The sequence below is a fragment of the Phyllopteryx taeniolatus genome, chromosome 3, assembly GCF_024500385.1.
Source record: "Phyllopteryx taeniolatus isolate TA_2022b chromosome 3, UOR_Ptae_1.2, whole genome shotgun sequence".
Lineage (NCBI taxonomy): Eukaryota > Metazoa > Chordata > Actinopteri > Syngnathiformes > Syngnathidae > Phyllopteryx > Phyllopteryx taeniolatus.
In genome coordinates this window covers 2,569,899-2,587,612 of record NC_084504.1, presented here as the reverse complement: position 1 = coordinate 2,587,612, position 17,714 = coordinate 2,569,899, and the positions used below count along the sequence as shown (strand labels likewise).

Here is a 17,714-nt window from a genome sequence, read left to right as displayed (position 1 = left end):
AGTGCCGCATGAGAGATCGAAGGTAACGGGCATTCAATGTTGGTTTTTGACCTTGCCGCTTACATGCAGCGATTTCACCAGATTTTCTCTGAATCTTTTGATGATATTATGGACTGTAGATGATGAAATCCCTGAATACCTTGCAATTGTACGTTGAAGAACATTGTCCTTAAACTGTTCAAATATTTTCTCACTCACTTGTTCACAAAGAGGTGAACCTCGCCCCATCTTTGCTTGTGAATGACTGAGCAATTCAGGGAAGCTCCTTTTATACCCAATCATGGAACCCACCTGTTCCCAATTAACCTGTTCACCTGTGGGATGTTCCAAACAGGTGTTTGATGAGCATTACTCAACTTTCTCAGTCTTTTTTGCCACCTGTCCCAGCTTTTTTGGAATGTGTTGCAGCCATAAAATTCTAAGTTATTGATGATTTGCTAAAAACAATAAAGTTTATCAATTTGAACATTAAATATCTTGTCTTTGTAGTGTATTCAATTAAATATAGGTTGAACATGATTTGCAAATCACTGTATTCTGTTTTTATTTATGTTTAACACAACGTCCCAACTTCATTGGAATTGGTGTTGTACTTATGAACGAGAGACATTTACATTTTTAGCCAGACAGATTGCGAAACAGATTAGGAAACAAAAAAAGCGCTTTGAAATACCGTTCTGAGTAAGTTTAGTGGAGCAGGTAAGTGTGGAAATCTGGAAGCTGTCCTTAGTGACAAGGATCACTCCTGAATGGTGGAACTGCTTTCCTGTTTGTTTCTCCTTCTCCCTCACTTCAGCCCAGGTCCCTGGCAAGGCCAGATAAACCTTTGCATCATCTGCCTTTTTCATGTCAACCTAAGAAATTCATAAAATAGGGAATGAGTCTTGAGGGAAATAAATCAATGGATATTTAATTACATACTTACTAAAGAGAGTTTCATAATTAATCTACACTGTCAGTTGCGCACAGACTATGCATTTTTTTGAGCTGTCGGATAAGTGTTATAGTCTGCGATTTTTATTTTTTTAATGAAAGTACAAGCCTTGTAGACTACCTTATAGACGATAGGCTCGTGCCTTCCATCCCTGAGTGTTGTCCCATCTCCTCTCATTAGGCGGACAAAAGCCATACCAAAGGGTTTTTCAGATTTGTCCCTAGCTGAAGGATACAGAGGAGCAGAAGCTGAGCTCTGTTATAATTAAATGAGGGTGCTTGTCATATAAATAAGTCACAGTAAGTCACATTGACTCACAGTCCTGGGAGGATCTATGTCGAAACATCACCCTCAGGTGACAGCGGCACACGTCTTCAATGGGAATTGTCACCTTGTAGAGGAGGTAAAAAATTGAGGAATTACAGCTGCAAAATACATGATTATGCAGACTTACTTCATCAGCACATTGTAGCTTGGTGTCTTTCCTTTAAGATTAGTTCATAACACTGAGCTATCTTAAGTCCATTTTCCAAACAAATTTGAACCATGGGGTGTCATGCTCAATGGTGCACATGGTTCCATGACATAAGCTTACCTTCACTGTTTCATTCCAACAGGGTTGCTTCACCTGGTAGTAAATGACAGACTTGTACTCTGTGATACCATCGTAACCAGCCCCAGGAAATATTGCCTTCTATAAAATGAAAATTGTAATTAATATTAAGCCATGTGGCAGGATTAACGACTTTACATGCATCCAGATGAAAACTTCTCCAGTGTTTTTATTACACAGATTGCACAGTGGTTTGTGCTCATATTTATGACACACCTTTCTGCTTTGGCCTGTCTACAGTACATGTACAGTGGTATGAAAAAGTATTTGCCCCCTTCTTGATTTCTTTGTTTTTTGCATATTTGTCACACATAAATGTTTTTCATCATCAAACACATGTAAGTATTTCTAGTCAAAGACAACACAAGTAAACACAAAATGCATTTTTTTTTTTAAATGACGTTTTTTTATTATTAACTTGTGTGAAAAAGTGATTGCCCCATAAACCTAATAACTGGTTGGGCCACCCTTGGCAGCAACAATTGCAACCAGGTGTTTGCGATAACTTGCGATGAGTCTCTTACAGCGCTGAAGAGGAATTTTGGCCCACTTCTCTGCCGAATTGTTGTAATTTAGCCACATTGGAGGGTTTTCAAGCATGAACTGCCTTTTTAAGGTCATGCCACAGCAACTGCATACAGACTTTGATTAGGCCACTCCAAAATCCTCATTTTGTTTTTCTTAAGCCAGTGAGAGATGGATTTGATGGTGTGTTCTGGATCAATGGCCTGCTGCAGAACCCAAGTTCCTTCCAGCTTGAGGTCACCAAGATATGGTCGGACATTCTCCTTCAGGATGTCTTGGTAGAGAGCAGAATTCATGGTTCCATTTATCACAGTAGGTCTTCCAGGTCCAAAACACCCCACTACCATCACACCACCACCACCATATTTTACTATTGGTATGATTTTCTTTTTCTGAAATGCAGTGTTGCTTTTACACCAGATGTAATGGGACAAACACTTTCCAAAAAGTTCAACTTTTGTCTCATCAGACCACAGAGTATTTTCCCAAAGTGCTTGGGGATCATCAAGATGTCTGAAAATTGAAACAAGCCTTAATGTTCTTTTTGCTCAGCAGTAATTTTGGTCTTGGAACTCTGCCATGTAGGCCATTTTTGCTCAGTCTCTTTCTTATGGTGGCGTCATGAACATTTACCTTAACTGAGGCAAGTGTGGCCTGCAGTTCTTTGGATGTTGTTGTTGGGTCTTTTGTGACCTCTTGGATGAGTCGTCGCTGGGCTCTTGGGGTAATTTTGGTCAGCAAGCTCCTCCTGGGAAGGTTCACCATGTTTTCGCCATTTGTGGATAATGGCTCTCACTTTGGTTCGCTGGAGTCCCAAAGCTTTCCAAATGGCTTCATAACCTTTTCCACACTGATAGATCTCAATTACTTTCTTTCTCATTTGTTCCTGAATTTCTTTAGATCTCGGCATGATGTCTAACTTTTGAGGATCTTTTGGTCTTTTTCACCTTTCCATACCGGGCCATGTGGGTTTGTAATTTTTTCTCAATAATAAACACCTTCATTTAAAAACTGCATTTTGTGTTTACTTGTGTTGTCTTTGACTAATATTTAAATTTGTTTGACGGTGGAAAACATTTAAGTGTGACAAACATGCAAAGAAAATGAGAAATCAGGAAGGGGCAAACATTTCACACAACTGGTACAACATCAATACATCAAAACACCACTGATTGGTCAGTTAAATCACTCACTCTTCATAAGTCAGATACTAATTACATGGAGCAGTTGTTTAAATGTTGTCTAAATGTTTTATACACTGCATCTATCTATTGATTGATCGATCAACACAGTAGTTGGAGCGATCTAGATCACAGGTGTCAAACTGGTGGCCCGGGGGCCAGATCAGGCCCACCACATGATTTTATATGGCCCGCGAAAGCAAATCCAAATTGCTCATTGTGTTCTGGTGTATTACCATTGAGATATTTGCAAGCATTTTTTTTTGTAATAGTTGAAAAACATGTTTTTATAGGCTTCTGATTTCAAAACTGGCTATTCATCAGTGTGTTGTGTATACTCTATGTAATTACAGAATAGGAGGTAATCTTTCATTTATATGGGTTCACAGTTGTAGCGGCCCTCCGAGGGAAGTCATAACTACGATGTGGCCCGTGACAAAAATGAGTTTGACACCTGTGATCAAGATAGATAGCTCGACAGAGAGACACACAGACGGACAGACTGACAGATAAATAAGAGTTTAATTTGTTCAGTGACCATGCTCATAACTCAAAACACACATGAACACCCCGAAAGAAATATGGTGCTTGTTTTTTGTAAATAGCACTCTTTAATATTGTACTTTATCAAAACAGAGTAATGACATAATTAAACAGAATTTTAAGAATTAAACTGTTTATGCATCATGATTAAATGCTGTAACAAAATTAATTCTGCTTTTCCTTCTGGTGTGCCTGCCTTGGCCACCGGGAGGCAGTACTGTATGGTCCAGTCATGCAGAAACAAACAAAGAAGACTGATACTACTTCTACAACTACTGTAAGTGACTCAGTAAGATGCTGTAATATTAGTCATTTTTCAGAGGATAAAAAAAAAATATGGCTGTGAGTATTATTATATTATCTCTCTGCATGTTATTCTACCGTTTGTGTTCACATATCCGTTGTTTCTAAAACCACAACTATCAATACTAACCATTAACATGTCAATGGAGTTGTGCATTGTCTGTTAGCATGAAGCAAACTATGTGGTTGTATTAAATAGATGTGTCTAGGGCTGCAAAGAATAGTTGGGTGTAGGGCTGCACAATTAATAGATTTTTAATCATGATCGCAATTTTGGCTGCCACAATGAAATGTGCCTGCTTGTCTGCGATTTTTTTCCCATTTAAAATGTGGGCACTGCTGCATATGAAAAGTGCTTCATTTGCAGCAGTGCCCACAACCTAGTCAGCTAGCCAACAGGGGGCAAACGCATGGTTAAGGCTTCATTAAAGCTCCGGCACTGCGCTGCGGCGGCAACTTCAAAATAGAAGCCTAGATTGGCATTGATGTCCAATATAGTAAGATGTAAAGCTTTTATTTTGAAGTTGACCCTCTCAGCACGTTGGCAGAGAGGCAGCGTGTCACGGTAAGACACTATTAACAATCGTTGTAACGGCTGCCTTGAGTTCAACTTTTCGGCTGGCCGCTGTAAATATAATCTGCATAAGTAAATAGAGAGGGAAATCACATTTGCTGAGTTCTTTGTACTTTGTGATTGTGCACGACTGACCAATTGTCAAGCAGAACAATGGAAACGTACCGTCCGCGCACATAGCCTTCACGAGCCAATCAAAATGACTAATTTTTTTGGGGGGGGGACAGCCGCACGAGTGTGTTTACAAACCAAATAACAACAGCTTTGTCATGCAGCTCTTAAATTGTGACTGACTGATTTCAGCCCACTTTTAACATGAGAAAACACCTTGCAAGTAAGTTGCCTATGTTTTTACTGTTGTTTTGGCAGTGGATGTGGCAAAATTACCACACACACACGCGCACGCACACACAGTCTGGGCAGCAAACAGCTTCTTCATGAAGTCATTTAAGTGAATAAAGCAAATAATGTTTCTGTAGGGCCCAATACATGTTGGTTTTTGGGCAGTTAAAAGTTTAAATGGTGGCAGATGTGTGTTGACTCCCATTTATATATTTTTTTTAAATTTGATGTTCATGCTCTGATTTAAAAAAAAAAATAATAATAATAATAATAATCAGAAGTTACTCACAAATTATTCTTTACTTGAGCAGTTTTTTCATTGAGTATGTCTTACTCTTATTCAAGTAAATATTTGGATGACTACTTTTTACTTTTACTTGAGTCATATTATTCTAAAGTAACAGTACTCTTACTTGCGTACAATATTTGGCTACTGTACCCACCTCTGGTTGTAGCCCAAAGCAGCTCGAAAGTTTGTGATGTTCTTGTGTTGCCGCGAGTTCAATAAAGCGACTGAAAGTGCATTGTTGACGCCCTTCCGACTTGACCACTTCCGAAGCCATTACAATACTATTGGTATACACAGTATCTGCCTGTTAATGGCAGGAAATAGTTAATTGTCAAGCTGAGACATCGTACAGTGTTTAACAAGCACCCTGAATACATTAGGTTACATTATAGTCGCACACACTGTAGTTGTACCTGTATATTATGGCCAGTTTACTACCAGCGGATCTGCAAGTGGCTAAATTTTTGGTCAAGTACTGCAAGTGGCGGGGAAAAAAAACAACTGCGAGTGGCAGAGTTTGTAAAAAAAATTAAGGTAATATTTGTGTGTCTTATCGTGGTGTCTTCATTTTAGTTTAGTTAGTTTGGTCTAAGTTAATAGACGCACAGCCATGAACCTATTGTATTATGATGTCACATCCTAAAATGCTAGCTGCTCAAGTGAATTGCACAACAAACTCCTCATGCCTATTTTTTAATGAATACCTTATGGGGTTTTTATACTTACAAGAAATGCTAAGAAGAAAGATGCTAAATTTAGTTTATTTAATTAATTTAATTTAATTTTAGTTTTTCTTGCCTCACTGAAATTATTTCTGGACATGAAAATACAGTTGGTTGGTTGCTCAATGTGAATTTAAGAAATAAAACAGACTATCTACAAAAAGAAAAACAATTGGTCGTTCATTTTAAAGTGAAATGGCTTATTTTTTTTTTATCTTGTGTATTCATAATTGCTCTTTAGCCAAGCAAAAATAGAATTTATCCGAATACTTGATTATTCGATAAATGTTTTAGTAGGATACTTGAATACTAAAATATTCGATAGCTGCAGCCCTAAACGTGTAATCCTCTTTGTTGTATGTTTAATTTGACAGTAAACTTCAACTGGGGGTCCCAATAAACAGCTTTTTTTAATGAAGTGTTCAATATTTGCATACTGCTGCTTATTGTAAAGTGAGTTGAATTGAGTTCACTGCCACCATACAGTGCTCGTATCTTAAGTTTGGACTCGCAAGTCTAAGCAAAAAAAATTTTTTTTAAATCCGAATGATAGCTCATATCTCAAAACTCCTAAGTCTGGTCACTCATATCTCAAGGCACCACTATATATACTGTACATATTGAGCAAACTAAATAAAAACAAATTAAAATGACTTGTGTGGAGTTGGTCATTCTATATTGGTAAAGACCATTACTGTATTGCAATGAAGTTAAATATTGTCATGTTAAAAAAATGCATTTTCTTCAGTGGCCAATATTACCTCCATGGCATTGCCTTCATCATCATGCACACTCAGTATGACCTCCACATTCTTGGGGGTCTTCTTCTTACCACGGTCAAACTCTCCCTGCAGCAAAGTTACGTAAATATCATTCCTCACGTTCCCTGGAGAAAGGAGAATAGATGATCAGGTAAATGTGCCAACAATTTATGTACCCAACTTGCAGTTCTGTAGGCAATTAGAATGAACATGACCCTATCTATGTAGAACAAACAAAGACTTAAGTCACCTGGGAGGATGATTTCTGGAAAGCCCATTTTTCTGACGATGGCTGTGCTACGGTCCACAAAGTGAGGGTAGTCCTTCCTGACCTGTGCGAGATCCCCTGGAAGCAGCTTCAGGGTCACAAATAACCCTGCCAGCAAACATGAAAAGAAAATCAAAAAGGGCAGACAGCAAAAACTTACACACTGTAGACCCTCACGCATGATTTATTTCCCTTAAAATAAAAAGATCAATTTAGAACAAGCTCTAAAATCACAGGGGATAGAACGTATGTGAGCAATTCATTTTACCCTGGCCTTTGTGATTGACCTCCCTCGTGGCAATGACTTTGTTGAAAACAGCAGTGAGTGGCTCATTCTCTCCTATGACTCGAGATGGGATGAGGGGAGACATGATGAGCTGCCTCTGACGGATGTAAGTCTCCATTGCTATCCTGAGAAAGTGCATCAGGGTGAAAAAGAGGGGAGTAAAAAGGAGGATTACAACCACACGTCTCATAGCTGAAAAACAAATGGACAGCACTTTAGCAAAGGCAATACAAGGCTTTGTTTGTTTTTGTTTATTGAAATGACATTGTGAGGCTTCTTTCTACTGCTCACTAAAAAGTAAAAAAAAAAAGAAAAATATGTTGGTATATGACTTCAAAAATAATTGTCGAAGTAAACTTATTTACTGTTTATACGAGAAAAATAAAAATATAACACTGGATACATACTAATACACGGAAATGAAAATTGTAGGCCCAAACCGAAAACCGAAACTGGGGGGATCCTGCGCCGAAACGGCAAAGGAAATTAGGCCTCTATCAATCAAACTTTATTTGTAAGCGCTTTTCATACGAAATAATGTAACACAAAGCGCTTTCCATTAATTAAATACAAAAATAAATCAAACTGCCAATTATTAATCATAAAACTATGCCATTTATTAGTAAAACTGCATTTATGGCGATGACTGCAGCACTGCCAACCTATAGAAATTCACTTCCAGAACAATTTGTCTGAATTTCCATATTTTTAAAATTATGTTAAGACCATTACCGTGGCACAGTTATTGCAGTATATTATGTAACAGCATTTTTAAAAATCTGCATACTGTTCAATTTCATAAAATAATCATGATTCTATAATCGTAAAATGTTATTAAATTATGGAATTAATATTTGTTATTTTAAAATATTTATTGCATCAACCTGGCAGACATATTTGCAGCCAAATTTCTTCTCTTGCATGGTACTTTTGTACTTCCTGTATACACTATTGCTGCTGAAATTATGCAAATTTCATCAGCGTTATCATATATTACAGCATTTTACTCTATAAACACGTACTAATTTGCCTGCTATTTTGCTCTACTTTCTTCTTCTTCTTTTCCTTTCGTCTTGTCCCTTTAGGGGTCGCCACAGCGCGTCATCCTTTTCAATGTAAGCCTATCTCCTGCATCCTCCTCTCGAACACCAATTGCCCTTATGTCTTCCCTCACAACATCCATCATCCTTCTCTTTGGTCTTCCTCTAGCTCTCTTGCCTGGCAGCCCCATCCTCATCAGCCTTCTACCAATATACTCACTATTTCTATGGTCCAAACCATCGAAGTCTGCTCTCTCGAACTTTGTCTCCAAAACATTGAAACTTGACTGTCCCACTGATGAGCTCATTTTTAATTTTATCTAACCTGGTCACTCCGAGAGCGAACCTCAACATCTTCATTTCCTCTGTTTGACTGCTTCCTCTGCTCTGCTTCCTATTGTCTCTTCAGTGACACTGTCTCTAATCCGTACATCATGGCTGGTCTCACAACTGTTTTATAAACTTTGCCCTTCATCCTAGCAGAGACTCCTCTGCCACATAACACACCTGACACCTTCCTCCACCCGTTCCAACCTGGTTGGACCCGTTTCTTCACTTCCTGAACACACTCACCAATGACCCCAAGTATTTAAAGTCCTCCACCCTTGCTATCGCTTCTCCCTGTAGCCTCACTCTTCCCCCACCAACCCTCTCATTCATGCACATATATTCTGTCTTACTTTGGCTAATCTTCATTTCTCTGCTTTCCAGTGCATGACTCCATCTTTCTAACTGTTCCTCAACCTGGTCCCTGCTTTCACTGCAGATCACAATGTCATCTGCAAACATCATGGTCCACAGGGATTCCAGTCTAACCTCATCTGTCAGCCTATCCATCACCAAACTGCAAACAGGAAGGGGCTCAGGGCTGATCCATGATGGAGTCCCACCGCCACCTTAAATTCGTCTGTCACACCTACAGCACACCTCACCGCTGTTCTGCTGGCCTCGTACATGTCCTGTATTATTCTAACATACTTCTCTGCCAGTCCAGACTTCCGCATGCAGTACCACAGTTCGTCTCTGGGTACTCTGTCATAGGCTTTCTCTAGATCTACAAAGACACAATGTAGCTCCTTCTGACCTTCTCTATACTTTTCCATCAACATCCTCAAGGCAAATAATGCATCTGTGGTACTCTTTCTAGGCATGAAACCATACTGTTGCTCGCAAATACTCACTTCTGTCATGAGTCTAGCCTCCACTACTCTTTCCCATAACTTCATTGTGTGGCTCATCAACTTTATTCCTCTATAGTTCCCACAGCTCTGCACATTACCCTTGTTCTTAAAAATGGGCACCAGCACACTTTTCCTCCATTCCTCAGGCATCTTCTCACGCGCTAGAATTCTATTGAACAAGCTGGTCAAAAACTCCACAGCCACCTCTCCTAGATGCTTCCAAACCTCCACAGGAATGTCATCAGGACCAACTGCCTTTCCATTTTTCATCCTCTTTAATGCCTTTTTAACTTCCCCCTTACTAATCATTGCCACTTCCTGTTCCACCACAATTGCCTCTCCTACTCTCCCTTCACTCTCATTTTCCTCATTCATAAACTCCTTGAAGTATTCTTTCCATCTATCTAGCACACTACTGGCTCTATCCTTAATCACCCTAACCTGCTGCACATCCTTCCCATCTCTATCCCTCTGTCTGGCCAACCTGTATAGATTCTTATCTCCTTCTTTAGTGTCCAACCTGGCATACATGTCATCATATGCCTCTTGTTTGGCCTTTGCCCCCTCTACCTTTGCCCTATGTCGCATCTCGATGTATTTCTTTTGCCTCTCCTCGGTCCTCTCAGTGTTCCACTTCTTCTTAGCTAACCTTTTTCCTTGTATGATTTCCTGTCCTGTGAGGTTCCACAACCAAGTCTCCTTCTCTCTTTTCCTGCCAGAAGATACATCAAGTACTCTCCTGCCTGCCTCTCTGATCACCTTGGCTGCAGTTTTCCAGTCTTCTGGAAGCTCCTCCTGTTCACCGAGAGCCTGTATCACCTCTTCCCGAAAAGCTGCACAACACTGGTCCTGTCTCAGCTTCCACCACAAGGTTCTCTGCTCTGCCTTTGTCATTTTACACACAACCATCATATGCTGTCTAGCCATACCACTCCCCTACCATTACCTTAAAGTCGGTAACCTCCTTCAGATTACATCATCTGTACAAGATGTAATCCACCTGTGCACGTCTACCTTCGCTCTTGTAGGTCACCCTATGTTCCCGCCTCTTCTGGAAAAAAGTGTTCACTACAGCCATTTGCATCCTTTTTGCAAAGTCTACCACCATCTGTCGCTCCAAGTTCCTTTCCTGGATGCCATACTGAGCCATCACTTCTTCATCACCCCTATTTCCTTCACCAACATGTCCATTACAATCTGCACCAATCACGTCTCTCTGTCTGGGATGCTCAGAACTACTTCGTCTAGCTCCTTCCAGAATTTCTCTTTCACCTCTAGGTCACATCCTACCTGTGGGGCATAACCACTAATCACATTATACATAACACCCTCAATTTCAAGTTTCAGCCTCATCACTCGATCTGATACTGTTTTACCTCCAAGACATTCTTAGCCAACTCTTCTTTTAAAATAATCCTGACTCCATTTCTCATCCCATCTACACCATGGTAAAATAATTTAAACCCTACCCCTAAACTTCTAGCCTTACTGCCTTTCCACCTGGTCTCCTGGACACACAATACATCAACCTTTCTCCTAATCATCACGTCAACCAACTCCCGAGATTTTCCTGTCACAGTCCGAATATTCAAAGTCCTCACATTCAGTTCTAGGTTCTGTGCTTTCCTCTTCTTCCGAAGAACCCGCTTTCCACCTATTCTTCTTCTTCGACCCACAGTAGCTGAATTTCCACCGGCGCCCTTCAGGTTGACGGCGCCGGTGGCGGACGTTGTTAACCCGGGCCACGACCGATCCGGTATGGAATTCTTTGGATGAACACTCATATTTCTTTGTTTACTTCCTGACGCAACCCTCTGCAATTATCCGGGCTTGGAACCGGTCTACAGTTTGCACTGGCTTGTGCCCTCCAGAGGGCTGCATTCTGCTATTTTGCTTTACAAAGTTGGGTAATCTCTGCTATATTGCGGTTCCAGCAAGACCAATGTGACAAGTGTACTGTACCACCCAATCACTCATTTTGGTGTTATGCGACTTATGTGATAGCTTAGGGATAAGCATGGTGTTGCCGTCTGTCTTTTGTCTTATCCTCTGCCTGTCCTTCCTTATTACGATACTTGTCTAAAAGTGTAGTTCATTCGTTGTCATTAGGTCAATGATTAGCAGCGTATTTAGCAGCGTTAGCTGTAGGTCGTAGGTACAGGTAGCTGGGGCGACACAAAATAGGATGCAACCACTGCATTCCCCCTACGATGCAACAAGTATTCCCCCTACCCAAACAGCGGAAAGCAGCGAGGTTGGGCGACAATAGGGATGCTTGGTTTGGGCTATTAGCCGCTAATATGATGACAGAAAAACCACACGGTGCCCATAATTCATCAAATTTGAATTATTAGAGTTAAAAAGACATTTATCTTATTTATCGATGTGTTTATGTTAACAGTATCTTGTTGAATACAGTATATGTGTTATTTAACATGTATGCTTATTTCACATTTATGGTTGCTTTATGGCACTTTTGCACAATGGCATTATCAAACCGTGAGTGTAGGGTGTGTATAATAAAGTGACCTCCCAGTCAATTCAACTGGATGTTCAGCAACTCGTGTGTCCCTGTCAGTCAGTGTTCAACATGTAAAATGTTATGCATGTGATGCATATTTATATCTTATGCATATTTTGCTAGTTTTATTTCGGAGAAAGACGTCTGTCGGTCTGCCAGACTTTTGGGCTATTTTTGGGCCAAACATTTTGGGGGCCGAAATTTCAGTGTATAACTACATACATATTATTAAAATACTTATTTACAGTAATTTTTTAATTTATTGTACATTTTGGGCCACAAAAAAAGTTGAAAATGTTTTGCTGTATTGTATTTAGGTCAGCAATAATAGTGCTACAATTTAACGGTACGAACGACACTTCGTCAAATTATTTTTTTTAAATCAGTGTTGTTAAAAATGAATATAGTGCAATGTAGAAATGAGTGAAAACGCACTGTAAAATAAAACACTAAATAAATATGATACCAATTTATTGCCCGTTAACTTTACCTAAGGAGGCGAAAGGGGATGAGCACTAAAACCTCTCATTGAAGAAGAGCCTTCTTCCATAATAACATGGGGAAATTGTGATTCAGGTGTTTTTTCATGGGAAGTCATGTGGGACATTGTCATTTAAAATATTAATTGCTGTGTTGGCCAATTTGCTGCACATTTCATTTGATCATTTATTTGTTTTTTTATTGCCTTGCTCACAGTATAACCAGCGAGCGCTTTTTCATTTTTGCCAGTCTAATCACCATCCAACCTGACAGAACTGGAGAGGATCTGCAAGGAGGAATGGCAGAGGATCCCCAAATCCAGGTGTGAAGAACTTGCATCATCATCATCGTTGCATCATTCCCAAATAAACTCATGGCTGTATTAGCTCAAAAGGGTTCTTCCAATAAATACTGAGCAAAGGGTCTGAATACTTATGGCTGTGTGATATTTCAGTTTTTCATTTTTAATAAATCTGCAAGAATTTCAACAATTCAATTTTTTTCTGTCAATATGGTGTGTTGTGTGTACATTAATGTGGGAAAAAATGAACTTAAATGATTTTAGAAAATATATAAAAATATAAAAAATATATTAAAAAAAGTGAAACTTTTAAGGGGGTTTGAATACTTTCTGTACCCACTGTATTTAGAAGTTGTTACAGCTGCAAAGGGTAGACCAATATCATATTAAACCATATGGCTTTAGAATGGGATATCACTTAAAATCATATGTGAGTCAAGGCAGGTGAGCGATTACTTTTGGCTATATATAAATGGTAAAACCTGCAGTGGGAAATAAATGTAGTCCAGGGGCCTCATGTACAAAAGGTGCGTACGCACAAAAACTTGGCGTACGTTCTTTTTCACGGCAAAGTTCAGATGTATCAAGAGTGAAATGACCGTGGAAATGTGTGGTGCCTCACGCCAACTGCATGGCTGGCGTACGCACGTTTCTACAGCTTTTGGTGCTTTGGCGACACTTAGAGGTGATGCTGGGAAACTGTTATCGTAAATCTGCACATCGGAGACACATGAACAATTAGCACTGGTGAACAATTCATGCCCGGCAACATTTGATTTGAACAATGTAATGAAGGCAAGGACTCAGAATTCATTTGTTAACCAGTGTATTTAATCCATCCATCCATTTTCTGAGCCGCTTCTCCTCACTAGGGTCGCGGGCGTGCTGGAGCCTATCCCAGCTGTCATCGGGCAGGAGGCGGGGTACACCCTGAACTGGTTGCCAGCCAATCGCAGGGCACATTGGAACAAACAAGCATTCGCACTCACAGTCATGCCTATGGGCAATTTAGAGTCTCCAATTAATGCATGTTTTTGGGATGTGGGAGGAAACCGGAGTGCCCGGAGAAAACCCACGCAGGCACGGGGAGAACATGCAAACTCCACACAGGCGGGGCCGGGGATTGAACCCGGGTCCTCAGAACTGGGAGGCTGACGCTCTAACCAGTCGGCCACCGTGCCGCCCAGTGTATTTATGGCTGATACTTGTGAGGACACCTATTAATTGATCAAGGCGATCATTTATGCCGCCTAGTGCCCTCACAATCGCTTTGTGACTCCAGCACATGCACTGAAAAAAAAAAAAAAAAAACTCCTTTGAATGTACTTAATTTGAACATGTACATTGTGTTGCACATGATTAAAATGTGTAAAAAAGGATTTTTTTTTTTTTTAGGAGAAGTGGGGTAAATTATGTAATTTTAACACATTTTAATTAGATGCAACCGATGTACGTTCAAATTAAGTACATTCAAAGGACTCTTTTTATCAGTCTGTACGAGTTGGAGCGTAATTGCGTCGGATACCCTGGGGATGACAGGGACGGTGGACGAATCCCCCGAACATGTGGCGCGTGGCTCCAACTGCACATAAAAAGAGTCCTTTGAATTTTCTTAATTTGAATCGGTTGCACATGATTAAAATGTGTTGAAATTACATAATTTACCCCTCTTGTGTGCGTGTCCTCACCTGTGTATTAAAATAATAAATTGAGAATCAAAAAGGACTCCGTTTTTTATATCCTCTTTGATATGCTTCTATTTGAATTCAAAAGATTTATTACAAATTTACGCATGAACCTTTATCTCACAGGGCTGAGTGTAGGTTACTGTATGAACGCATTTGTTATGAGTTATAACAATACATGGGGTGATCAGAGTCAGTCACACGTGCTCCCAGCACCCGGAAGAGAAGTGTCACCCATGATCGCAGCGATTCTCTCCTTGAACGGGGTGAGGCCCTCTGCGCCGGTTCTTCCGCCTGTTTTGGGCACACTTTGGCGGTGGGTAGAGGTCTTCCGCTTCACATTCACCTTAATGTCTGACCACTTCTTTTTTAGTTCAGTGTGTGTGGACTGTTCCGCCCCCACAGCCTCGACAGCCGCACACTCGCTGTCCCCAGGGAGGAGTTGGCTACTCCATTTCCACGTTGATTGGGATGTACAAAGGATATGTGCCTGGATTCATGCGTACCCACAGATTCATACATCTGGATATTTCTGTGCATAGAACGTTTTCTGGATTTGAGCGTGCGCCATGTTTCATTCGGAAATCCACGCAAGTCTTTGTACATGAGGCCCCAGGTGATTCGAAAACGATATTCAGACCGATCTGTGAGAAACTGAAACATTTTCTGTTTTGTGTTTGTCATTTATTTGATCAAACGTTGTGAGCAGAACAAGTTAAAACGTTTTACTTCTTCTGCTCACGTTTGATCAATGTTTTATACTAAAAGCTAGTCTAAAACGTTTCAATCATCACTACTCGTGACATTTTAACACAAAGTTGAACCAGTCAAAGGTACAAAAAGTGTAACAACATCAAAAGACTCACTGCTGAAAAGGGATGAAATGCTGCTTGTCCTCATCGTCTGTTTTGCCATGAGCGATATCTGTTATATCCATCACTGCAATAAAACCACAGCATTAAAGACAGCCCCCAGTGGCCTACTTTGTTAGACACAGCATTTCTTCTAATATATCCTATAAAACTGGGAAGCAACAATAGTACTTGGAAAGACCTGATGCTAGCAGCATTCAAACAATAGTTTGTGTAAATCTATATTTTGCTACTTATATTTGATGGTATAACGGTAAAACGTATCTGAACATCAAATATTCACATGTATTGTAGGATTTTCATTTTGTTTTTGTATATTTTGTTCCATAACTTCCAGTTTTTACACAATAAGTTAAACACTGCGCGGAATTTCATACCCTTGTAGAGTTTAAGATTCTGATGTAAAACCTCAATTCCAATGAAGTTGGGATGTTGTGTTAAACATAAATAAAAACAGAATACAATGATTTGCAAATCTTGCTCAACCTATGTTTAATTGAATACACTACAAAGACAAGATATTTAATGTTTAAACTGATAAACCTTATTGTTTTTACCAAATAATCATTAACTTGGAATTTTATGACTGCAACACGTTCCAAAAAAGCTGGGACAGGGTCATGTTTACCACTCTGTTACATGAACTTTTCTTTTAACAACATTCAATAAACGTTTGGGAACTGAGGACACTAATTGTTGAAGCTTTGTAGGTGGAATTCTTTCCCATTCATGCTTGATGTCCGGGGTCTCCGTTGTCATATTTTATGCTTCATAATGCGCCACACATTTTCAATGGGACACAGGTCTGGACTTCAGGCAGGCCAGTCTAGTACCCGCACTCTTTTACTACGAAGCCACGCTGTTGTAACGTGCTGATTGTGGTTTGGCATTGTCTTGCTGAAATAAGCAGGGGCGTCCATGAAAAAGACGTTGCTTGGATGGCAGCATATGTTTCTCCAAAACCTGTATGTACCTTTCAGCCTGAATGGTGCCTTCACAGATGTGTAAGTTACCCATGCCATTGGCACTAACACAGCCCCATACCGTCACAGATTCTGACTTTTGAACTTTGTGTCCATAACAGTCCGGATGGTTCTTTTCCTCTTTGGCCCGGAGGACATGACGTCCACAATTTCCGAAAACAATTTGAAATGTAGACTCGTCGGACCACAAAACACTTTTCCACTTTTCATCAGTCCATCTTAGATGAGCTCGGTCCCAGAGAAGCCGGCGCCGTTTCTGTGTGTTGTTGATAAATGGCTTTTGCTTTGCATTGTAGAGTTTCAAGTTGCACTTACGGATGTAGCGCCGAACTGTATTTACTGACATTGTTTTTCTGAAGTGTTCCTGAGCCCATCTGGTGATATCCTTTACACGCAGTGCCGCCTGAGGGATCGAAGGTCACGGGCATTCAATGTTGGTTTTCGGCCTTGCCGCCTACATGCACCGATTTCTCCAGATTCTCTGAACCTTTTGTTGATATTATGGACCATAGATGATGAAATCCCTAAATTCATTGCAATTGTACGTTGAGGAACATTGTCCTTAAACTGTTCAACTATTTCCTCACGCACTTGTTCACAAAGTGGTGAACCTCCCCCCATCTTTGCTTGTGAATGACTGAGCAATTCAGGGAAGCTCCTTTTATACCCAATCAGGCACCCACCTGTTCCCAATTAGCCAGTTCACCTGTGGGATGTTCCAAACAGGTGTTTGATGAGCATTCCTCAACTTTCTCAGTCTTTTTTTGCCACCTGTCCCAGCTTTTTTGGAATGTGTTGCAGCCATAAAATTCTAAGTTCATGATTATTTGCTAAAAACAATAAAGTTTATCAATTTGAACATTAAATATCGTCTTTGTTGTGTATGGAATTAAATATAGGTTGAACATGATTTGCAAATCACTGTATTCTGTTTTTATTTATGTTTAACACGACGTCCCAACTTCATTGGAATTGGGGTTGTAAGATCAAAGTAGACTGGAGACATCTTTAGAACTTCTCTCAAAGGCTTGTTTTACTCATCTTAAGCCATATACTTTATATCACTCTTAACACAACATAACATTTGTGCACCAACATCAAACAATCTCCGCTCGACTCAACTCAACTGTATAGAGCGCTTTAAAAACAATTGCTGTACATAAACAAAACTGAACATGAAATACAAATACTACTACTCCTAATAATAATAAAATAACAACAATACAGTAATATAATGACACAAAGAAATGATATTTAACATTGAAACACTCCTGCAGTGCCACCCCTGTGTCTTTAAACCAAACTGTCAC

General features: G+C 40.0%; 1 protein-coding gene across 7 annotated transcripts in view; it reads right to left on the bottom strand.

Moving 5' to 3' along the window:
* Positions 1–17,714, bottom strand: part of dock5 (dedicator of cytokinesis 5) — a 66,095-nt gene that overhangs the window by 19,447 nt on the left and 28,934 nt on the right. For all 7 annotated transcript variants that reach the window (XR_009787577.1, XR_009787579.1, XR_009787578.1 and 4 more), the window contains exons 11-18: positions 15,416–15,488; positions 7,324–7,466; positions 7,038–7,163; positions 6,788–6,912; positions 1,530–1,628; positions 1,253–1,325; positions 1,055–1,158; positions 674–854 (exon numbers count right to left, since the gene is read on the bottom strand). Coding sequence is in view for 4 of the 7 variants with exons in the window: in XM_061766421.1 (XP_061622405.1) it covers positions 674–854; positions 1,055–1,158; positions 1,253–1,325; positions 1,530–1,628; positions 6,788–6,912; positions 7,038–7,163; positions 7,324–7,466; positions 15,416–15,488 (924 nt within the window). In the remaining 3 variants the exon portion in view is untranslated. The remainder of the gene's footprint in view (positions 1–673; positions 855–1,054; positions 1,159–1,252; positions 1,326–1,529; positions 1,629–6,787; positions 6,913–7,037; positions 7,164–7,323; positions 7,467–15,415; positions 15,489–17,714) is intronic.